Below are 25,493 nucleotides of genomic sequence, written 5' to 3' on the forward strand. Positions count from 1 at the left end.
TCTTGTGAACAAAAACATTTCTCCTCTTTCTCCAACCAATTATTTAGACAGTCAATTAGGTCTGCTATTGAGGCAAATAGTTTGAATAATTTTAAAACTTTAATCCTTGAAATGTGAAAGCTACATATATGTTAAATTTATTTAAAATGGTTACTTTCTGATTCTACCTTCATCTTCTTTTCTTCCATTACAGTTGGAGCATACTGCAATTGCCTTCTTTCTTCACTGTTATTAACTTTTCCCCTTTTATCAGAAAAAGGATCTTGATTTCTTTGATTCTCTTACTGATATTTTAAAAGAACTTTTTCCCTCTCTTGCTGTCTGTCTCAGGCAAGTCTCATCTCAATTGTACTTTGTCATTCATTGTTAGTCTTTGTGTCCCTCCTCTTATCCCAGCGTAGTTTTTTCCTCTTTTTTTTTGGGAGGAGGGCGGAAAGGAGGGGGCACTGGTGTTGGCACATCAGTTTCAGGCCTACAGCAAAATGCATTCATTTCAAATGGAAATTTCAGTTTATATAAAAAAGGCAAAGTTTCTTGATTTCAATAAACTGAAGTCTTATGTAATACATTTTCATCTAAAGAAATTTTAGAATAGAACTTCTAAATAACTAATAGCTGGAAAATTTGGATCTTGGGCTTTAGTTGCTGCAGATAAGGAAAGACATCTGCTTCAGTACCCCCATCTGGCTTTTACACATGCCTTTCAGACTCAGTATGCTCTTCTTCTTCCTTTTATATTTGCCCATCTGCTTGTATGGTGTGTTCCCACCCTAACATATTTTCAGACCCTTGCCATAGGGCAGAAGTGCCAAGCAATTATTTGTTGAGATAGATAGCCCACATAATACTGTAAGTGACATCTGTTCTGTAGGAAATCCCTCCCTTGTGGCAGCAATGTCATATTGGCAGCTCATAGGAATATCGGAATTGACATACACAGGAACAATTGAATGTTTCATCTTGTCCTGAATTCTCACTCAGAAAGCATCCAATACCAGATGCTTTAGAGGGTCATGTAACCCCCTGACTCTTTCTCTTGTTCTCTCTACACCTATGATAATTGGCAATACTATACTATGGGGAAAATTTCTTCCTGACCCCAGCTGGTAACCAAATTATGCCCTAAAGCATGAAGATTGGCATATTTTAATGTTTATTGTAGCAAAGATGGTGAAAAGGAGATTTTTTTCACATTAATGTTCTTATTAGATTGACCTAAATAATAGCTTGAATAATAAATTCCACAAATTACTCTTAATAACATTATTTGGCACAATTACAATGACAGATGAACATTTTAATCTTTTTAGTGTTGACCTCCATGTTTGGCAGTTAGTTCTTGTTCTTTAAACTATTTCAGAAGATGATAAGAAAGACAGTCGAAGTCCACTGTGCTTTGAGACTTGAATGTTCATATTAAGGTATAGTTGGTAAAACTTATATTAATTGGTTCTGAGTAAACTCTGCCAATTTATTGATCTTTAGCCATTTGATATACAGAAAGCAGGCAGAATTTGAAGCCAAAATCAGTAGTGGCAAATTAAAAATATGTTATGTAAGGTGGGTCCCGAATAAATTCACACTTAATTCAATTTCCCAAATCATCTACATTGATATTGTTACTCTCTTTGGTGATCCTCATAACACTATGAACAACTTCAAATTTAAAAAGGTTAGACTGTATAACTATGAAGTGCTTTCAAAATTAAAGTCAAAAGTACTCAAGTACATAATTAAATCAACTCATTTACATAAATTTAAATAAGATTTAATTATTTAGTAATAATAAGCTATATCAATTTTGTGTGTTGCAATACCTACTGCTGTGAAAATTAGTGGCCAAACCAACTATTTTACTTCTTTATGATTCTCTGGGTCAACAATATGGGCAGTTCATTTTAGTGATTCCTTTGCTGCTAATTTTGCATAGTATCTGGTGACTATCCTGGGGATTGATGTCTAAGACAGCCTCACTCAAAAGTCTGGTTGTTGGTATTGGTTGTCTTTAGTAGGATAACTTGGCTTCTTCGTACCTAGCAGGGTTCTTAAAGTAGGAAGAGACGGGGCCAGCCTTAACGTAAAAATTATTTTAAACTTCTGTTCTGCATGATGTCTCATTGGCCAATCCAACATGGCTAAGCCCAGGATCTCTCCTTCCTTCCTTCTTTCCTTCCTTCCTTTCCCTCTCTCTTTCTTTCTCTATTGTTTTTGTCTGACTTCGATATCAGGATAATACCGACTTTGTAATAAGAATTTGAAAATATTACTTTCTCATCTGTTATCCAGAAGAGATTATGTAGCTGGTTGTTGTATGGTGATAAATGCTCAGTCATGTTTGACTCTTTGCAACCCCGTGGACTATATAGCCCACCAGTCTCCTCTGCCCATGGGATTTCCCAGTCAAGGCTACTGGAGTGGGTTGCCATTTTCTACTCCAAGGGATCCTCCTGACCTGGAGATCGAACCTGCATCTTCTGCATCTTTTGCATTGGCAGGTGGAATCTTTACCACTATGCCACAATTCTTACTTATTGTTTGGGGATTTCTCCATTGAAGCATCTGGGTTTAGAGATTATTTTTTGTTAAGTTTTTAATTCACAAATTCAATTTTATAACAGATATGGAGTGTTGAAATCACTAGTTAAATTGATTTGCCTTCTCTTCTTTTTGGTTCTGTTACTTTTTGTTTCATGTATTTTGATCCTCATGTAAGACTACTATGTCTCGTTGGTATGTGACCCTTGCATTTTCTGGGACATCTGGGAAGATGCTGTAAAGCATTTGTAAAAGGGAAAATCCTTGGCTTATTTATGATCTTAGTGAGAAAGCTTTGAGTTTCTCACCATTAAGTATGATATTAGCTGCAGATTTTGTGTAGATTTTTTTTTTAATCAAGTTAAGGAAATTCCTCTTTATTCTTAGTTTGCTAAAACTTTTGTCATGCAAGGGTGTTGTATCAAATGCCTTTTGCACCCATTGATATGCTTATCTGATTTTTCTTCTTCAGTTTTAAAATGGTGGGCTACATTAATTGATTTTCAAATGTTGAACCAGCTTTGTGTAAGTGGGTTAAATTGCACTTGGTCACAAAGTATAATTATTTGTATGCACTGTTGGATTTAATTTGCTAATATTTTGTTGAAAAATTTTTCATTTATGTTCATAAGAGATATTTGTCTATAGTTTTCTTTTCTTGAATTGTCTTCTCTGGGTAATGCCATCCTTATACAATAAGTTAGGAAATAGTCCTCTGCTTTTGTCTTCTGGATGAAATTGTAGAGAATTGGTATAATTTCTTTCTTAAATATTTGGTAGAATTTACCAGTGAGCACATCTAGGCCTCATGCTTTCTATTTTGGAAGGTTATTATCAATTCAATTCATTTAATAGATATGGGTCTATCAGATTGTCTATTTCTTCTTATGCAAGTTTTTGCACATTATGTCTTTCAAGAAATCAGTCCATTTAATCTAGGTTATCAAATTTGCTTATAGAGTTTTTATAGTATTCATTGTCTTTTTATGTCTATCAGCCCTCTAGTAATGTCTCTCTTTTTCTTACAGAAGCTTATTGCTTTTATTCATATCTTCAAAGAATCAGCTGTTGTTTTTATTGATTTTTTTTCTCTATTGAGTTCCTATTCTCAATTTACTGATTTTAGCTCTAACTTATTACTTATTTTCTTTTCGTTACTTTGGATTTAATTTGCTCTTCTTTTTCAAATTTCCCTTAGCTTATTGATTTTAGATTTTTTTTTAGTCTCCTCATTCAATGCTATGTATTTCCCTCTAAGCACTGCTTGGAGAAGGAAATGGCAACCCACTCCAGTATACTTGCCTGGAGAATCCCACAGACAGAAAAGCCTGGTGGGCTGCAGTCCGAGGGGTAGCAAAGATTCGGACACAACTAAAGAAACTTGCTGCTAAGTCACTTTAGTTGTGTCCAACTCTGTGTGACCCCATAGACGGCAGCCCACCAGGCTTCCCCGTCCCTGGGATTCTCCAGACAAGAACACTGGAGTGGGTTGCCATTTCCTTCTCCAATGCATGAAAGTGAAAAGTGAAAGTGAAGTCGCTCAGTCGTGTCTGACTCTTAGCGATCCCATGGACTGCAGCCTACTAGGCTCCTCCATCCATGGGATTTTCCAGGCAAGAGTACTGGAGTGGGGTGCCATTGCCTTCTCCATAAAGCAACTTAGTATAGCATAATCACTGCTTTCATGGCATCCCATAAATTTTGATAAACTGTATGCTTATTTTCATTTAGCTTAAAATATTTTTTACTTGCTCTTGAATTTTCCTCTCTGATTCATGTATTATTTAGAAGTATGTTGCTTAATCTCCAAGTTTTTTGGGATTTCACACTATCTTTCTTTTGTTGATTTCTAGTTTAAATTCACTGTGATCTGAGGAAATACAGTGTATGATTTCTATTCTGTTAAACTTGTTAAGATGTGTTTTATGGTCCAGATATTGGTAAATGTCCCATGTGAGCCTGAGAAAAATGAACATTCTGCTATTGTTGATGGGGTACCCTACAGATGTCCATTATATCCAGGCAATGGGTAGTATTATTGAGTTCAACTATGTCCTTAGTGATTTTCTGCTTGCCTGGATCTTTCCACTCTGATTGTGGGATGTTAAAATCTGCAACTATAATAGTGGATTCATCTGTTACTCCTTGAAACATCAGTTTTTGCCTCATGTATTCTATTTTAAGGATTGCTATGTCTTCTTGGAAAATTGACTCCTTTCTCATTGTGTAACACCTCTCTTCTTCACTGTTAACTTTCCTTGACTGAAGTTTACTCTGATGAAAATTAGTATCAGTTCAGTTCAGTTCAGTCGCTCAGTCGTGTCCGACTCTTTGTGACCCCATGAATCGCAGCACGCCAGGCCTCCCTGTCCATCACCAACTCCCATTTTCTATTGATTACTGTTAGTATGGTATATCTTTCTTCCTTGATTTACTTTTGATATATGTTAAGTGAAGTGAAAGTGTTAGCCACTCAGTTGTGTCTGACCCTTTGCAATCCCATGGACTGTAGCCCACCAGACTCCTCTATCCATGGAATTCTCCAGGCAAGAATATTGAAGTGGGTTGCCATTCCCTTCTCCAGAGGATCTTCCCAACCTGGGGATTGAACCTGGGTCTGCTGCATGCAGGCAGATTCTTTACCATCTGAGCCACTGGAGAAGCTCAGGTGGTAATAAATATATATGTTTATTTATTTGTATGTTTATTATAAAAATATAAATTTATTTATTATATATTATATTTATATAATATTTATATTTAAAGTGAGTTTCTTATAGACAGCCTAGAGTTGGGTCTTCTTTTTGATGCACTTTGGCAATCTTTTAATTGATGCATATAAACCATTGTTGGGCAAAGTAATTATTGATATAGTTGGATTAATATCTACCATATTTGCTACTGTTTTCTCTTTGTCATCCAGTTCTTTGTTTCTGTTTTTCCCTTTCACACTTTTCCTACCATTTGTGGTTTTCACTGAGCATTTTATATGATTATAATTCATCTCCTTTTTAAACATATTCATTATACTTAAATTTTTTTTTTAATATTTGACCTAGAGTTTGCAATATATATTTGCAAATAATCCAAGTCCATTTTCAAATAACACTGTATCACTTCAAGAGCAAGTACCTTATAATAACAAAATAGTTCTAATTCTTCTTGCTCTTTATATCTTTGCTATCATCCATTTCACTTACACATAAACATACACACAAATATACAAAATTTATAAAACATTGTTGTTATTATTATTTTGAATAAACTCTTTTCTGTTAGATCAATTAAGAATCAGAAAAGCAAAATATTTATTTTACCTTCACTTAGTTCTTCTCTGACGCTTTTTCTTTATATAGATCTGAGTTTTTTTCTTTATATAGATCTGAGTTTTTGACCTATATAATTTTTCTTCTCTCTTAAGAACTTCTTTTAGCATTTCTTGCAAGGTAGGTCAACTGGCCACAAACTTTCTCAATATTTGCTTGTCTGAGAAAATCTTTATTTTGTCTTCACTTTAAAGGATAATTTCACAGGATATAGGATTCTGGGTTGGTGGGTTTTTTTTTTTTTTTTTGTCTCTCAACACTTTGAATGTTTCACTATTGTTTGCTTGCATGTTTTCTAAAGAGAAGTTGATGTTAATCTTATTTTGCTCCTTTGTAGGTAAGGTTTTTCTATCCTATGACTTCTTTCAAGATTTTTTCTTTGCCTTTGATTTTCTAAAGTTTAAACATGATATGCCTAGGTATAGTCTTTTAGGCATTTATCCTGCTTGATATTCTGTAAGCTTCCTGGATACATATTTTGGTGTCTAACTTTGGGAACGTCTCAGTCATTATTGCTGCAAATATTTCTTCTGTTCCTCTTTCTCTTCATTCTCCTGGTATTCCCATTACCATGTACATTATACCTTTTGTAGTTGTCCCATAATTCTTGAATAGTCTTTTCTGGCTTTTCAGCCTTTGTCTGCTTTCCTTTTCAACTTTGGAAGTTTACATGGTCGTATCCTTAAATGCAGAGATTCTTTTCTAAGTTATGTCCAGTATGGTTATGATTCTGTCAATGACTTTCTTTATTTTTGATACAATTTTTGATTTCAAACATTTCCTTTTTATTTTTTTTAGTATTTCTACCTCTCTGTTTATATTATCTACCTGTTCTTACATGTTGCTTACTTTTTCTACTAAAGCCCTTTTTCTACTAAAGCATGTTAATCACAGTTTAAAAAAATTTTTTTTGGCTTTATATAACAAATCCCTGCCATATTGTATTGTGGATCTGACACATTTAATCTTCTCAAACTGTTTTTTTTTTTCACCTTTTAGTATTCCTTATAATTTTTTGTTTTTGTTTTAAAGTGGACATTATGTATTGCATGAAAGAATCTTCTATAAAAATGTCTTCAGCAATATAGTGGTAAGCTGTGGGAGTAAGGGAAACATTTTAAAGTCTGTGATTCAATCCCGGTCTTTTGGTGAACCTAAGTCTCTGTACTGCACTTCACACATTCTTAATCTCCACTTCCACATACCCTGGTGGGACAGGATGGGTTGGTGAGGCTGAAGTTGTATGTTTCCTTCTCTTCAGTAGGTTAGGATCTGGTAAAGCAGTGTCTTGTGAGGGAAGGTCTTGTTAAGAATGATAGAATGCTCTAGTTTATTTTAAAATTGCTGCTGTCCCCTTCCTTTTGCCAGAAGCAGGAGGGAATTTGTTTCTGGTTATTCACTATGAGAACCTGGTAGGACTCCTGGGGGTAAAATTCATGAAAGTGGGAAACCCCTTTATGTCTGGGTTCCCTCAGAGCTTGTAACCACAGTCCCGTACTCCCTGAGCTTCCAGTGATTCACCAGTTACAGTTCAGGTGTTTCTACCACGCTTCTGGTGCCCAAGGAGGTTTCTGCTTGTGGATATCCGCTTGAGTAAGTTGTGATTCTTTGTATTCTGCTTATCTATCCCTCCACTTTGGGTGGCGGGCAAGAGTTTCCCTGTGACTTCATGTTTTAAACATATCTAAGAAGAATTGTTGATTTTTTAAAATTTGTTCAGCTTTTTACTTATTTTTAGGAAGTACGTCTAAGCTTCTTATATTTGGACTAAAACCCAGAAGTTAGGCACTTGTTTTGTTTTGTTTTTGCAGTTGGTATAGTGGCATTAGTGAAATAGTTTTTTCATTTCAATGAAACAGAAATACTTCACAGAAATAAATAGATTTTGAGGTGAGCTAAGGCAACAGAGTTTTGAAAATTCAGTGGTTTTATGGTTAAATATTAAACTGCATTTTGAAAAGGTCAACCTTTAAAAGGAATATTAAGTAACCAACTTTGTATAATAAATTCTATAAATCTTGGATACAATTTAATGATATCTTTGCAAGTGGGTATTACACCTGTTAATTAAAGTTGAAAAAAAATAACCAACAGCCTCATTATTAGTAACTATAAGTAGCAATTCATCTGCTAGATATCCCAGGCATATATATTTAAAGCACAATGTGCTACACAAAGTCAGTGATAGTCAGTTTAATTAGCATCTGATGGGAGTTAGCAATTTAACTTCAATTTACAGCATAAAGGTTAGGTATGGTGAGCTCATTCTATAATACTGGTGTTATTATAATAATGAACAGTAAATTGACCACTGAATAAAAAATAAGAGTAGAGAAAAACCATACATAAGTTTGGTAATCTGTAAAGCTACTACATTCCAATAAAAAAGCATTCTGATTTTTAATTTTAAAATACGTTTGTCATTACATGGTAGTGCTTATGGGAAGCTAAAACCTGAAAGCTAGGCTGCTGCTGCTGCTGCTAAGTTGCTTCAGTCATGTCCGACTCTTCGTGACCCCATAGACTGCAGCCTACCAGGCTCCTCCGCCCATGGGATTTTCCAGGCAAGAGTACTGGAGTGGGTTGCCTTTGCCTTCTCTGGAAAGCTAGGCTAGTCCTAGACAAAAAAAAAGTAATCTCATTAATGGAAGTTGGTCTTAGCCATCTGACTTCAAACTAATTCCGATTTTTGTAAAATTGTCCAGGTTACCAGATGTTGAGGCAAATTCTCTGTAGTATTTATAATCTCATATTCAGAAATCAAGATAATTTGTTCCTTTTTACCTCCTTAATGTAAAACTACTTCATATATTATTTTGTTGATCTCCAAACTATCTCAGCAGTTTTAAAATGTGTTCTTTATCCTTTTAAATACCTCTTGTGATATTTGTTTTTGTAAACTTACCTCACTTTTATAATAAATTCTGTCAACTTGTACAGTTTGGGGGAAAAAAGGAAAATGAAACAAAATAACAACAAAACCCTATGTTTTGCAACTTAAAAATTCTGGTATCTCATGTTAAGTGAACGTAGCTCAATTTCTGATATTGACCTTTTTCTGGGTGGGGCTATGTCTATAACAAACTTAGAGCTAATTTATATCTACCTATGCATGTATTTCTTCAATTTAAGTCTGAATTTGGCAATAAGGAGTTCATGATCTGAGCCACAGTCAGCTCCCGGTCTTGTTTTTGTTGACTGTATAGAGCTTCTCCATCGTTGGCTGCAAAGAATATAATCAATCTGATTTCAGTGTTGACCATCTGGTGATGTCCATGTGGAGAGTCTTCTCTTGTGTTGTTGGAAGAGGGTGTTTGCTCTGACCAGTGCGTTCTCTTGGCAAAACTCTATTAGCCTTTGCCCTGCTTCATTCCGTATTCCAAGGCCAAATTTGCCTGTTACACCAGGTGTTTCTTGACTTCCTACTTTTGCATGGCAGTCCCCTATAATGAAAAGGACATCTTTTTTGGGTGTTAGTTCTAAAAGGTCTTGTAGGCCTTCATAGAACCATTCAACTTCAGCTTCTTCAGCATTACTGGTCAGGACATAGACTTGGATTACTGTGATATTTAATGGTTTGCCTTGGAAACGAACAGAGATCATTCTGTCATTTTTGAGATTGCATCCAAGTACTGCATTTCGGACTCTTTCATTGACCATGATGGCTACTCCATTTCTTCTGAGGGATTTCTTCCTGCAGTAGTAGATATAATGGTCATCTGAGTTAAATTCACCCATTCCAGTCCATTTTAGTTCGCTGATTCCTAGAATGTCAACGTTCACTCTTGCCATCTCCTGTTTGACCACTTCCAATTTGCCTTGATTCATGGACCTAACATACCAAGTTTCTATGCAATATTGTTCTTTACAGCATTGGACATTGCTTCTATCACCAGTCACATCCACAACTGGGTATTGTTTTTGTTGTGGCTCCATCCCTTCATTCTCTCTGGAGTTATTTCTCCACTGATCTCCAGTAGCATAATGGGCACCTACCAACCTGAGGAGTTCCTCTTTCAGTGTCCTATCATTTTGCCTTTTCATACTGTTCATGGGGTTCTCAAGGCAAGAATACTGAAGTGGTTTACTAGTCCCTTCTTCAGTGGACCACATTCTGTCAGACCTCTCCACCATGACCTGCCTGTCTTGGGTGGCCCCACACGGCATGGCTTAATTTCATTGTTAGACAAGGCTGTGGTCAGTGTGATTAGATTGACTAGTTTTCTGTGACTATGGTTCGTGTGTCTGCCCTCTGATGCCTCTCCCAACATCTACTGTCTTACTTGGGTTTCTCTTACCTTGGACATAGGGTATCTCTTCACAGCTGCTCCAGCAAAGCACAGCTGCTCCTCCTTACCTTGGACAAGGGGCATCTCCTCACAGCAGCCCCTCCTGACCTTGAAGGTGGAGTAGCTTCTCTTGGCCCCACTTCATGGGAAATAGATGGGGAAACAGTGAAAACAGTGAGACTTTATTTTTGGGGGCTCTAAAATCACTGCAGATGGTGATTGCAGCCACGAAATTAAAAGACGCTTACTCCTTGGAAGGAAAGTTATGACCAACCTAGATAGCATATTCAAAAGCAGAGACATTACTTTGCCAACAAGGGTCCATCTAGTCAAGGCTATGGTTTTTCCAGTGGTCATGTATGGATGTGAAAGTTGGACTGTGAAGAAAGCTGAGCGCTGAAGAATTGATGCTTTTGAACTGTGGTGTTGGAGAAGACTCTTGAGAGTCCCTTGGACTGCAAGGAGATCCAAACAGTCCATTCTAAAGGAGAACAGCCCTGGGTGTTCTTTGGAAGGACTGATGCTAAAGCTGAAACTCCAATACTTTGGCCACCTCATGTGAAGAGTTGACTCATTGGAAAAGACTCTGATGCTGGGAGGGATTGAGGGCAGGAGGAGAAGGGGACGACAGATGATGAGATGGCTGGATGACATCACCGACTCGATGGACATGTTTGGGTGAACTGCGGGAGTTGGTGATGGACAGGGAGGCCCTGGCGTGCTGTGATTCATGGGGTCACAAAGAGTCGGACACGACTGAGCAACTGAACTGAACTGAACTGAACTGATGCATGTATTTTCCTAACAACTGCTTAGATATTGTTTCACTATTAAAGCTTCATAAATCAATGAAGTTTTAATAGTTAGAAAAAAGGTAGAATGTCTTTTTTAAATAGGTGTCAGGAAGATCCCCTGGAGAAGGGAATGGCAACTCTATATTCTTGCCTGGAGAATTCCATGAGCAGAGGAGCCTAGCAGGCTGAGCAACAGGACAAAGTTATAAAATTAAACAGAAACAAAAAACAAAAGCAAAACGGCTCTAAAACCATGTAGCAGGATAAGTCATGTATTTAAGTGTAGATTAGGTAAATTTAATCTTTGGAATTCAAAATATCCGATTCCACATTCTTTATTTTTCTTGCTAGTGCCCATTTTCGCTTGTTTTATTGCCTTGTGACTTTAGGATCTCTCTTCCTCACATGTGTGTCCTTGAGAAATTTTGCTTTAAAAAAACAAAAATGAGGTCTCTTGTATAAACTGTAACTGTAGATTTTTATTTTACTTTCCATTTTTTAAAGCATGTGTTTTCTGAAGACCACACTACAGAGTTCATGTGCCCTCTTAACCGTGGTTTCATGGCTGTCATATATTGGCTCTTAATAGGAAAGTTTCCTTTGAGGACAAGATCCAAATCTACTGCTTTCTTGCAACTTCACAGTATTCATTTTCTGATATATTAACTCAATAGGTACTCAGTAAATGTTAATTGGTTGAATAAATGAACCAATGAAAGGGATGCAAATTCTTTCACCTTTGTTAAGACTGGTTAATCTGTTCTTGCTCAGGACTGGCTTAAATTGCTGAAAGGGCTTTTGGTGGAACTGTTTCTTAATTTAACTTGCTTTCTACTTGTAGAACCTGTGGGAAGTTGGCTAGTTATCTAATGTTGATCATATTCACTTTGCATATATTTTTGGCCAAGGATTAGAGATCCAATTTGGCAATTATTCAGTGACTATTCAAGTAACCTATATTTTTTACATCAAAAAAATATGGGTAAAGAAAGCAGTAGTGACCATCAGGAAAATATGTCTTGTTTACTTGGTGGAGACTGCCCAATTCAAATTAATTAAAATTATTAATGTGGTGAGTATCTCCTTTAGCCATGTCTCTGATTTTAAGTCAAAAGAAAACTACCAAGCAAGAGTGCATATTGAGTAAAACTTACACAGAGACACATCAAGCTTTCCTTTTAAACTTTGTTTTAAAATTTTAATAATGGGAAAAAATACTTTTAGCTAAAAAGCAAAATGCTGAAATATCTGATTATGCTTATTTTGCCTCAGGTAGCATATTTATTTTAGAATTCATGGGATACATGAAAGATGTATTTGCCAAGATTCTTGTCTATTAAAATCTGCAGTTCCAAGGCAGTGTTTTAATCCTATTAAAGCTAATTGAATGGATTCTACAGGCTTTGTCAGTTAGGTGAAGTTCAAATTGTAACTAGTATTAAAGGAAGAAAAATATTGTGTAAGAACCAAATAGTAACGTCTAACTTCTGCCATTTATTCTTTCCACTTGAACCTAGGGCAATGTGAAAGAGTGCTTTCTGAGTTCACAGGGCAATTCATTGGAGACATTGGGATGAGATCTGGTTTCCAAAAGGACAATTAGTACGTAAAAAAGGCCTCGGTGTTTGGAAGTTAAATTATGTCTTTATGGGTCCAGTAGCTCTACTGGAGACAAAGGTCTGACAGTGTTTCCATTAAAACACCACTTTCCAGAGCAAACACTGTCAGTGTAAAAATTTGCTCCAGGCTAAAGTTGGCATCAAGATTCTAGCCTAGAAGCTATTTTGTTTCAGAAATTCATTTGGGCCAGTTTAGCTTAATGGTTAAAGGGGATGGATATATATGTGTCCTGTTACTTTTTTTTTTTTTAGTGAAGTTATGAAATTCTTTTTTCAATGGAATGTGCACTGGATAGTTTTTTTCCATACAGCAAAATAGACGTGTTTATAAAAAGAGCAGTTTGGAACAAAACACATTTTCAGTCTTGGATAATTTTGTATATTGGGCTAAAGGATTAGTGTTCTTGTTTATTTTTATTTTCATTAAAAAAAATTCACATTGAAGGTGTTTCTTCATTTAAATGCAACTCAGCCCAAGTTGACATCAATTTGAAAGCCAAATATTTGTTTATATATGGAAAGATTTTATATGTAAATAGTACTGATTTTCTAAAGGCAGAAATTACAAATATTTATAAACTGTTTTATATTAAAAGTCTCCTGTTAGTGATGACTTAACTGAGAGAAAAATTAGCTGGGAAGAAACGCAATTCCAAACTTTTATGTAACAGGCAGGACTGATAATTTATTTCACCATTTGCACAGTGTTTTTATTTAGGATCTTACATCATTTAATAGGGTTTATAACAACTGGAAGCTCTGTATAGTCTAAACTATAAGATTTTATAAAGACCATTTTTCATGATAAGACTATCTCCCACTGTATTATTCAATATTCTTCACATAATTCTGATCTGTATAATGAATTTTCCTAGAGGATTTTTTATGCATGAAGTCTTGGAAAAAAGAGTATTTTCTGTGTATTCTCTTTTAAGTCCACAGTTCAAATCTCTAGAATAACCTCTGATCTTTTAACATTGCATGACTATTGGTAAAACATTTTTGAGCATCTATAAGTTATGTATTATTACATTTAAAAATATATACTGATAATATCATACTAATATAGTTTCAAATAAAAATAGTTTTATATTTTTGTCTTTGAGAACAACAAAAAAATAGGAGTAAGAATTCTAGTGCTCTCTGCTACCACCCCGGTTGTTAAGACCTTATGTTGAAGACCCACATCCTTGATATCTGGGAGAAGTTGTGCTGATCCTCTGAGGTTAGGGACTTCGTCCCAGAGGACTGGATTTATGTAATCCAAAATATATGAAATATCCAGAGATACTGATTAGTAGAACAGAGAGAAGGACTTACCTTCTTTGTTTTAAAATCAGCTTCTTATTTGTGTGCATCCTTCTACCATAGCTAGTGGTTGACATCCACCTACCTCAAGACCCAGCTTTAATAATCCTTCTTCAGAGATATTTCCTTAGTCTTTTTCACCCTCAGTGGGAATTAATATCTCTTCTCCTAAATCATCATTTGAATTTCTATTTTAAGAGTAGCCATAGCTGCCCTCCATTAGAATTTTGAAAATGTATATATATATATTCCTCAGTTTACTTGATTAGTTTTTTTAACCTATAAGGCTAATGTATATTTAAACATTATATGTCAATGTTTGTGATTTGTACCTGATGGAGGTTCAAGAAACGCTTTTGGCTAATCTCTTGCTCAGACCACTACAAAAACTTTTAAATGGCCTCCTTGCTTAAGAGTCCACCCTCTCCCATCATCTTGCATATTGTGACACATTACATTCCGGAAGTAGAGATCCAGTTGTGTCAATCTTCCACTAAAAGTTTTCACTGGCTACTCTTCCAAATATTATTCATCCTTGTATTGTAGGCCTTAAATAATCTGTCCCTTTCTCATCTTTCCAATGTTACTGCTTTACTACTTTTTATATACCATATTTTCAGGACCAAGTATGACACTAATTATTCATCAAATATACTTCAGGTTTCTCTGTGATAAATTCTGTAGAGTAATTGTAGGTTCAGAGGATAGAGATTGTTTCTAGTTACTATAGATTTAAGCAAATGCATGCCAAAATCATAATGAAATATTGATCTGGTGATAATTCACTGCCCTGTGGTAAATTTATAGTTGGTTAAACATCTACAGCAAAGAGATTAATAATGGAAGCAAGCAAGCAACTTTTTCAACTTTGTACAATCATTGGGTGCAAGAACTGAGACTTAGACCTGTGGTTGATTATGTCCAAAATCCCTGTACTTAACTAATACATTTCCCTCTCTACCTGTCCCATTTTCTCTTTCTCTTCTCACTTCCTTCTCTCTGTCTTTGCTTCTATGTGTATGTGTATATATATATACACGTACATATATATATATATAAAACATACAAATAGTATATAGTATGTATGGACTTCCCGGGTGGCGCTAGTGGGAAAGAACCACCTGCCAGTGCCTGAGATATATAAGAGACATGGGTTCAATCCCTGGGTCTGAAAGATCTCCTGGAGGAAGGCATGACAATCTACTGCAGTATTCTTGCCTGGAGAATCCCATGGAGCCTGGCAGGCTACCGTCCTCAGAGTTGCAGAGTTGGACGTGACTGAAGTGATTTAGCATGCATGTACTCATATATATATATATATATATATATATATATATATTTCTTTATTAGTATTTTAAGTGAAAACACTTAACAAATACATATTTCAATTACCTCGAACAATTGGGTAAGATGACAAGTAACTAATATAAATGTTAAGCTTTTCACTTATTTTTTAAAAGTCAACACTAAAAGTACAAAATTGTTTAGTCATGGTTTGATATTATGTGAAAAAGAAAGGGGTTTTAGTTGACCACACACACACAAAATAACCATTTATCAAAACTTTCCTATGTATTAGGGACTTTTCTAAGATTTTTTATATAGTGACCCACTTGATCTTTTCAACAATCTCAGTGAATGGATACTGGTCTGATTTCACTTTATGTATAAAGAAACCGAGGAACACCATGTTCACTATTCCACCTCATTCATTAGTTTTCCAGTTATTTCACAAATGTTTAGCTGATTTCTACCATGTGCTCAGTTTTGGAGATGTGTCAGTGATTAAGGCAATTGCTTTCATCAGAGAGCTGGCTGTCTATTTGGAAAATAGAGGAAAACAGAAGAATTATAGGACAGTATGAAAAGTTCCATAATGGGTCAGCACACAGTTCTATAGTAATATTATGGGTGAGGGTGTGAGTGGTTATCCAATCCAGTTTTTGAGACTAGGAGAGACAGCATCCCAAAGAAATTTATCCCTAGGTTAAAATCTGGTGAATGAGAGAGAGGTGGCGTGGAACAATAGCGGGTGAGGAAATAGTGCTCCTGGCAGAGGGAACAGCAGGTACAAAAGTTCTGAGGTGAGAAAAATCATGAAGAACTTGACAATAAAGTCATACAAAGAATCATGAAAGAATAAGTGCAGTATCTCAGAGATCAAATTTAAGATTGGATCGATGTGATAGCAAGTATTTTTTGAAATATTTGTGTATGGGGAAAATAATCTTTCACATTCATCTGAATGAAGAATGAGAAACAGAAATTAACATGTTTATCACCATGTTAACTTGTTAGAATGTGGTGATTTACAGTTTAAACATAAACATTTAAACTATTAGATTGATCCAACAGCAGAATGGGTTTGGCGTCTTTGTTACTGGAGGCGCTTAATTGCAGTTTGGAAAATTTTCCAAATTTTTCTTTTTTCACGAATAATTGAAAAACATGTTTTTCTTTCTCTCATTAGGAAGTAACTTAAAATGTTCTCAAAGGTACTTTCTACCTCATTCACCCCTGAAAACATTACTAGATTGGAGATAGTGTTGTTAAGAAAAATGACAGTGGTATGTAGCAGTCTAGAGTTGCTGACTATAGAATCCATGGAAAAGGACATATAATAATTGAAGTTCAGTTTGTAAGCAGTCTTACAGCTCATGGACCCCTATTTTGAAAAAATAGTGAATGAATATAAAATTATGGTCTTCTATTGTATACAATTTCAGTTTAGATATGAAGAGTAGGATATTCTCACAGGCAATAGTGAAAGTGAAGTTGGTCAGTCTGTCCGGCTCTTTGCGACCCCGTGGACTGTAGCCTGCTCGGTTCATCCCTCCATGGGATTTTCCAGGCAAGAATACTGGAGTGGGTTGCCATTTCCTTCTCCAGTACTAGTCAGTATATTTTAGTGTTCTAGACATTCTATCTTGAGAGGGCATTTGTTTTGGAAGGACCTAACATTAACATTCCTAAAGGAGATCAGTCCTGGGTGTTCATTGGAAGGACTGATGCTAAAGCTGAAACTCCAATACTTTGGCCACCTCATGTGAAGAGTTGACTCATTGGAAAAGACCCTGATGCTGGGAGAGATTGGGGGCAGGAGGAGAAGGGGACAACAGAGGATGAGATGGCTGGATGGCATCACGGACTTGATGCACATGAGTTTGAGTGAACTCCAGGAGTTGGTGATGGACAGGGATGCCTGGCGTGCTGCAATTCATGGGGTCGCAAAGAATCGGACGCAACTGAGTGACTGAACTGGACTGAACATTAACATGCAGTGATTTTTATTTTTTAATTTATATCTGAAATTGTCCCTTAAAAGAGAAATAATTTAATATATTTTAATAATTTAAAATTACCATATGGAATGATTTGGTACAATGTTTAAATACCATTTTAAATATAGCTTATGCTGAAAAAATGTATTTTAAAGATAATTTTATTGGTATAAAATTCAGGACCCAAAGGTTTGAGTTGGAGGTATGGAAGTTTTTAACATTAACTGAAATGCCTTCTCTTCTTTGACCTTTGACTGATTGCAGATCATGTACCAAAGAGTTTTGCCATAAAATTCCCAGTAATGGTTCAAATAGTTGCAGATTAAGTCAGATAGATAATAAAATTACCAATGGAAAATAACTCAAATATTATTGCTGCTGCAGTAAGGATGTCATTTCACTTCTTTTTATGCATTTGGCAGATTCAGAACTATCTCACTCATACATCCAGGAGGGACTATGTCAGAATGATATCTTGTGAGATATTAGGAAGCAAATGTGGAGGCAGAAGTTACCTAATTATATAGTTTCCAATCTATTTTAGTACAAGCAGTTTACTAGTAGCTTATAAATAGAGGAGGGAAGTTTAGAATCATGAGTTGGCAGAACATTCTGCTTTCTCTTTTTCCTGTGGATTGCTGAATTATTCTTCTGGAATCTTATACCTAACGATAAAATCCACCTTTCTTGAAGTATTGGTATTGTTACCCTGCATTTGCTAGCAATTCATTGAAGGACAGTGAATTTATTGTGTGTTATAAGATTACAACTTGGGAAACAGTGGAGAGGGTAATCATAAAAGAAACATTCAAGATCTTAAAAAATGAGGACAACAATTGAATGGTCCTTTGGAGTTGGTCTTTTTTCAATTTCCCTGGTCCTAAATGTAGCCTCACTATTTTAGAATAGCACCTATAACATAACTAGCCAGAAATAGAGAAAGAGAAATATTTAGTGTGACAAACTGGGCCAGGGGAGATGAAGGGGTTTGGAATGAAGCAAATAAGTTCTTTGAATTCTGCAGGGGGCAAGAGGGAGTTGGGGAGGGGAGTGCTAACATCAATCTAGAGCACATCTCTTTACTTCAAGTATAGAACTTTGAGTTAAGAGATGAAATCATTAGAATGAAACCACATTTTAAAACTATCATTTACCTTTCACTAATATTAAGAAAAATGGCTTAATATCTTAATCACGAGTGAAAGAAGTTAAATTTAAAAGAGAATACTGCATTCTAAAGATGAGAAATAGGCAAGCCACAAGTCCTGAAAAATGTATTTTTACAGATGTTATGTAAGATTCAATTAATTCATGGAACTATTTTTGCCATCCTAGTGTTAATGTTAGAGCATCTTATGAAAGAGAGGTTAAAAGGATACATTTAATAACTTTGGAATCATGGTTGGTTATTTTTGTGTTAGCTTTATCAAAAGGTCAATCTGAAAAGTTCTGTCATGGATAGCACTGTGAATGAACTAACCAAACACATTTAATACAGGGTTGCAGTCAAAGGTGACATCTATGTAACTTTGAATGAATGATTGGTATAACTTCACTGGCACTAATCATTTCATTTTGGCTTCATCTTAGGCTTATTTTATTCTTCTGACATTTAATAAAATCTATAAACCAACTTAAAAAACAAATTCAACAATTATGTACTTTGGGCTTTTAAACATATTTTATTTAAGCCAAGAAGTTATTGGCCTGTTCTTTTGACACAGTTGCTTTGTGGACTGTAGGATTCTATTTATCATCTGTTTAATGGAGATTAACAAATAGAATCTATGCGGTCAAATTGGTTTTGTAAAGTAGAATCAAGTAAGTTTTATGTGTATGTGCAAAGAATGCTGTCTACCACAACAGTAATTAGAAGATTTATGAAACTTCTATTTAAATACTGATCTCTGGCTTTGCTTCTCTTTTAGTTTAAAAAATGTTTTGATGTATTATTCTTCTCAACAATGTAAAAATAATCATAAAAAAATAATGTAAAAATAATAGGCATGTTCCTTAAATAAAACAAATTTGTATCATAGTCTAAAACACCCTGCATGATCTGGTTCCTATTTTCCTCATCTAGTATCCAGTCATTCTTCTTTCCCTCACTATACTGCAAACTGGCTTAACAGTTTTTCAAAGTCAGCTTGCTTGCCTCTAATGGGGAGCTTTTTCATATGCTGTTCCATCTGTCCTGCTCTTGCATGCCTGCCTCCTTTTCATTCCCGAGGTTAGTGGTTCTGTTTGCTAATGGGCCTCCTTCTTCAAGGGAGCTTGTTTGTTAGTATTTATGTTAGCATTTGTTTATCTGTTGAAATTTTGACAGCTCCATTAACCTAAAGTTCTGTGAGAGTAAAGACTCTTTTAAACTCTTTCACCCTTTGTCCATAGACGCCAACAAATGCTGGATATGTAGTAGCTCCTATTCAATGAAAACGATTGCATTAACTGAAAACAGAGTACTGAATTAATGAGCTTCCCTGATGTCTCAGATGGTAAATAATTCACTTGCAATACAGGAGACCTGGGTTTGGTTCCTGGATCAGGTAGATGCCCTGGAGAAGGGAATGGCAACCCACTCCAGTATTCTTGCCTGGAGAATTCCATGGACAGAGGAGTATGGCAGGCTACAGTTCATGGGGTTGCAAAGAGTCAGACGTGGCTGAGCAACTAACACTTTCTTAACTTTCTTTCAATTAATGCATAACTCTGAAACAGATGCCTTCAAACAGTTGCCAGATACTTACTGAAACTGATAACATGAAATGCAATGAATTCTTGAAGATTTTGAAAAAATATAAAGACATATAAGGCAAACTCAGGAAGTGTTACAAGATAGGATTATTTACTTTTGGAATTCTTTAAATATCCTGATAATATTGGGATTAGTTCATATATTATGTTGCTGTTGTTTAGTTGCTAAGTCATGTCTGACTCTTTTGCAATTCTATGGACTATAGCCTGCCAGGTTCCTCTGTCTATGTGACTTCCCAGGCAAGAATACTGGAATGAGTTGCCATTTCCTTCTCCAGGGGATATTCCTGATCCAGGGATTGAATGCACATCTCCTGTGTCTCCTGCATTTCAGGCAATATTTTACCTGCTGAGCCATATAGAAACCTCACTATGATGTATAAAAACTAAATCTCATTCAGATCTTGGTTGACAAATGTGCAAAAAGTCATTTATATTAGAATGGGCTGTGACTCAGTGTAAGAAGATAGAATGAATAATTTAAAATTGCTAAATGTTTAGCAATTTGTGAAAGTATTTTTGTTACAAATAATGTGTTTATGACAATTAGTACAGAAGAAAATGTAATTGTATCATTGGAAGTTTATGAAAGATGATATCATAAAGTAAGTTTTAATCAAATTTTAAAGTTGCTTGATGTATTTTGTAGGTAACCCAGCGAAAATATTTTAGGCAAAGCTCGAAAAGATGCTGGAAGTCCAAGCAAAAATGCCAAGAATTGGGTTAATTGGCATAATACAAGGTGGCTGGGCACAGTTGGGGAAAGTGTCAGAGTAGGGAGAATCCCTACCAAGAAAGACGGTTTGTGCAATTAGCTCTCTGAACTTTAACCCTTCAAGAATAATTAATGAGTAACAGAGGGGATCAAGACAAAGACACAAAGTGATATGGTGGGTGCTAGCAAGTAATACATCAAAGAATGCTCATAATTGGCCCTGTGGCTTTCATTCTTTGCCCTATTTCTTTCAATTCATTGACTCAAAATAATGGGTTCAGGTTCATTATCAACAGGTTTTTAGCTGTAAGAGTACAACATTACAACAAAGCTTGGATTGTGGCAGTGTTGATGTCTAAGAAGTTGTAGTTGGTAACCACACTTTGAGGAGGGAAAATAACAGATTCCTTCTAAATGAATCAACAGCTTTTACAGACATATTCAGGATCTTGAGAACCTTATATTCTCCAACTCTACAATGCTGGAATTTGGTTGGTGTGGGCAGGTATGTGTATTTCTATTTGAATGATTGATGTTTGAGACTGTGGGGAAAGGTTTATCCTCCCTATATTATTTTAAATGAAATGGAATTATTGACATATGATGCACAAAGATACCAAGTGTTTTGTCAATCTATGCATGTAACTATAGATTATTTCTTATATTTTTGCATTATAAGTTTGTAGAAGTTTTGGTTTCCTTTGATTATTTACTTTAGGTCATTATGGGAGAAAAAGTAGAAAGTTTTCTGAGAAATTGCTCAGTGTTCTGAATTCTTTTAATTTAGTAAGCTAAATTTAATAAGAACTTATATTGTTATGTACAGATATATATACATTTTCAAGATTTATGCTTTTCATTTTATTTAATTTTGTGTGGTCATTATGTAAGACAGTAAATCTTATTTTTGTACTTGAATATTAAAAAATATCTTTCTTGATTAATAACTCCAGAGCTTTTGGAAGTTATCATTGCAGCTATTAATTTATATTACCATATTAGTACAGCTAATTTCAATTTTAAAAATTATTATTATTATGTAATTGTAAATATCAGAGCCTATTAATGCATCTAATGTTTATCATTTAAAATTTCAAATATTTTCATAGTGCTTAATATTAGCATTTTATTCAACTAAAAGCTTAGCTATGTCTTTTGAAATAGAATTTTATTAAAAGCTTCTATATTTTCAGTTACTTGTTATATTGTCTTTCTCAAAATGGTACCGTTTACTGGTAAATAAGCCATTTATTTATCATTAATGTTTCAATCAATTTCTCTCAACTTGAAATACGAACTGGAGCCAAATACTGAATATGTGATTGATTGAGTTAGACATTTAGCTCTGGGATTCCCATTAATTAAACATCCATTAAAATGTATTGAAAATGCTTGATGGAGATAAAATTGACCAGAAACATATATATACATGTGTGTGCATATATATATATATGTATTTCATTATTGTATGCATTATATATATTATATATGTATTATATACATATATGTATTGTATACATTATATGTATTTCATATATATATGTTTTTGGTCAATTTTGTCTCCATCAATCATTTATATATATATATATATATATATATATATCATTATCTCATAGTAATGAAATCAGTACTAATTACCTAGCATGTATCTACTGAGAATATAATTTGTGCCAATAAAAACTGTATGACATTATCACTAATTCATATGAACATACTGTTGGAAATCATAGTGCCTATGATCATTATGATTCACTCTAATAACTCCATGAATTTACAAATTTAGCTTGCATATTTTCTGGTGGACAGTGTTTAACAATGTATTTTCTTTTGTTTTCAGTCATAATGGTACATTCGGTTTTAAATTAGGAATGTAACAGAAGTTTTTTATCAGTTAACAGAAAGCATCTTTCATTTTGGTTAGTAAATAGTTCACTAATATATAATATTGGCCAAATATTTCCTGTAGTGAATTAAAATTTTCTTGGACTTAAAATTTAAGAGTTTTAAAGATTCTAGAGAGTGTCTTTTGACTTTAGGTTATCAAGCTAATCTAGCAAAGATCCTCCTAGCTCTGATGTACTGTGGTAAATCTGGGTGAAGTAGTAAATTTAGGACTGAGGCTTTTGGAGGATTTATCTCCCAGTTTTAAATTCTCCACTTACCCTGAAGCAAATGTGTATGCATACACATTCATTACTTCTGTATACATTTCATAGTTAAGTATTAACTAAGCATTTCCTGATATAACAAGCATTCTAGTTGATGGATTGGAAAATCAAAGATGAATAAAAGTGTCATCATTAAGCTCACAGTCTACTGGGGGAGACAGATATATAAACAAATAATAACAATACACCAGTATTCAGTACTATAATGAAGATATGAAAAAATTCTTTCCAATCAGAAGAAAGGAGCCACTAAATATGACTGAGGAGTCTCCTGTAAGACTTCATTAAGAAGGTGGCCTTTAAACTTGCATCTTGATTGATAAATAACCCTTAGTCTAATCAGACAGAAAAGGTGAGAGTGGAGACAATGTATTATACAAAGTTATTAAGTCATAAAGAGCACTGCTGGCTCAGATGGTAAAGAATCTGCCTACAACGTGGGAGACCTATGTTCGATCCCTGGGTTGAGAATATATCCTGGAGAAGGGAATGGCTACCCACTCCATTATTCTCGCCTGGAGAATTCCATGGACAGAGGAGCCTGGCAGGCTACAGTCCATAGGATTTCAAAGAGTTGGACATGGGTGAAGTGACTTAGCACAGCACAAATTCAAATAGTAGCGAATTGTTTGAAAGATTACTTTGAGTACTGAGTACTGGTTGGAAAGTTGTAGGGACATTAGGCTAGTTTGTTGTATGGGGTCAGGTTGAAAAGTACCTTGAATCTATGCTAAAAATTTTGGACTTAATTCTGGGAGCTATAGAGTAACTCTGGAATATTTCTAAGAACACGTTTAGAAAGACAAGTGTATAGGCAGTGAATAGCTGGTCTGGAGAGAGCAGAGACTGGTGGCTGACAGCAAGGACTTCTGGGAGTCTACTGTGATTGTTCAGATAGTAAACTATGACCTGCTTAACTGAGGCAAGGGCAATGAGTCTGGAAAAGAGTAGGGCAGATTTAAAGACTACTGAATGAGTTGCACAGGATTTAGATACTGCAATGTAAAGAAGCTGGTATAGCTGAGAGAAAGCTCCAAGATTTTGTGTGTGTGTGTGTGTGTGTTTGAGATATTGTAGGTATAGTGTTTCTTGTGGGAAAATAATGAGATAGACATTATGTTTTAATAAAAAGCATCTTTGAGATATAATTCATATAATATACCATTCAGTTCACCCACTTAAAATGTGCCATTTAATATTTTTTTCTAGAGCATATTCACAGAGTTATATAAACATCACCACAATCTAATTTTAGAATATTTTCATCATCTTCCCCATAAAACACCATAGCCATTAACAGTCAATCATTACCCCCATTTCCCAACTCTGGGGAACTACTACTATGCTTTCTGTTTTTGATCTATTCTCATCATTTCATATACATGAACACACAGTATGTAGTCTCTTGTCCCTGGCTTCTTTGACTTACCATAATGTTTTCAGGGTTTAGCCATTGTAGCATGCATGAGAACTTTGTTCTTCATTCTCTTTTATTGGAAAATAATATTTTATTGTATAAACATATTTCACTTTATTCATCCCTTAATTGGTTTATGAACACTTGGGTTGCTTCTACTTTTTGGCTATTTTGAGTAATGCTGCTATAGTGTATAAGTTTTTATGTGGAGGTATTCCTTCATTTTCAATTCACCAAGGTGTTAACTATGTCTTATAGTAACTCTATATTTAACATTTAAAGAACTGCCAAATTGTTTTCCAAAATGACTGCACAAATTTGCATTCCTACTAGAAATGCATGAAGGTTCCAATTTCTCCATATCCTTATCAACACTTTTACTATCTTTTTGCTGTAATCATCCTGGTGTATGTGATATCATGATTTGGTTTTACATTTCCCTAAGAGTTTTGCCAAGAAAATGCACTGGTCATAGCAAACACTCTCTTCCAACAACACAAGAGAAGACTGTACACATGGACATCACCAGATGGTCAACACCAAAATCAGACTGATTATGTTCTTTGCAGCCAAAGATGGAGAAGCTCCACACAGTCAACAAAAACAAGACCGGTAGCTGACTGTGGCTCAGATCATGAACTCCTTATTACCAAATTCAGACTTAAATTGAAGAAAGTAGGGAAAACCACTAGACCATTCAAATATGACCTAAATCAAATCCCTTATGATTATACAGTGGAGATGAGAAATAGATTTAAGGGCCTAGATCTGATAGATAGAGTGCCTGATGAACTATGGAATGAGGTCCGTGACATTGTACAGGAGACAGGGATCAAGACCATCCCCAAGAAAAAGAAATGCAAAAAAGCAAAATGGCCTGTCTGGGGAGGCCTTACAAATAGCTATGAAAAGAAGAGAAGCGAAAAGCAAAGGAGAAAAGGAAAGATATAAGCATCTGAATGCAGAGTTCCAAAGAAGAGCAAGAAGAGATAAGAAAGCCTTCCTCAGTGATCAATGCAAAGAAATAGAGGAAAACAACAGAATGGGAAAGACTAGAGATCTCTTCAGGAAAATTAGAGATACCAAGGGAACACTTTGTGTAAAGATGGGTTCGATAAAGGACAGAAATGGTATGGACCTAACAGAAGCAGAGATATTAAGAAGAGGTGGCAAGAATACACAGATCAGATCAGATCGATCAGTGGCTCAGTCATGTCCGACTCTTTGCGACCCCATGAATCGCAGCACGCCAGGCCTCCCTGTCCATCACCAACTCCCAGAGTTCAC

At 35.2% G+C, this 25,493-nt stretch overlaps 1 protein-coding gene across 4 annotated transcripts in view; it reads left to right on the top strand.

Moving 5' to 3' along the window:
* TFEC (transcription factor EC) overlaps positions 1-25,493 on the top strand; it is a 217,473-nt gene that overhangs the window by 56,246 nt on the left and 135,734 nt on the right. For 2 of the 4 annotated variants that reach the window (XM_059885686.1, XM_059885687.1), the window contains exon 3: positions 21,048-21,126. In XM_059885686.1, coding sequence (XP_059741669.1) covers positions 21,100-21,126 — 27 coding nt within the window. In that variant the 5' untranslated portion in view covers positions 21,048-21,099. 4 annotated transcript variants of the gene reach the window in all.

Source organism: Bos taurus, chromosome 4 (assembly GCF_002263795.3).
Source record: "Bos taurus isolate L1 Dominette 01449 registration number 42190680 breed Hereford chromosome 4, ARS-UCD2.0, whole genome shotgun sequence".
NCBI classification, from domain to species: Eukaryota; Metazoa; Chordata; class Mammalia; order Artiodactyla; family Bovidae; genus Bos; species Bos taurus.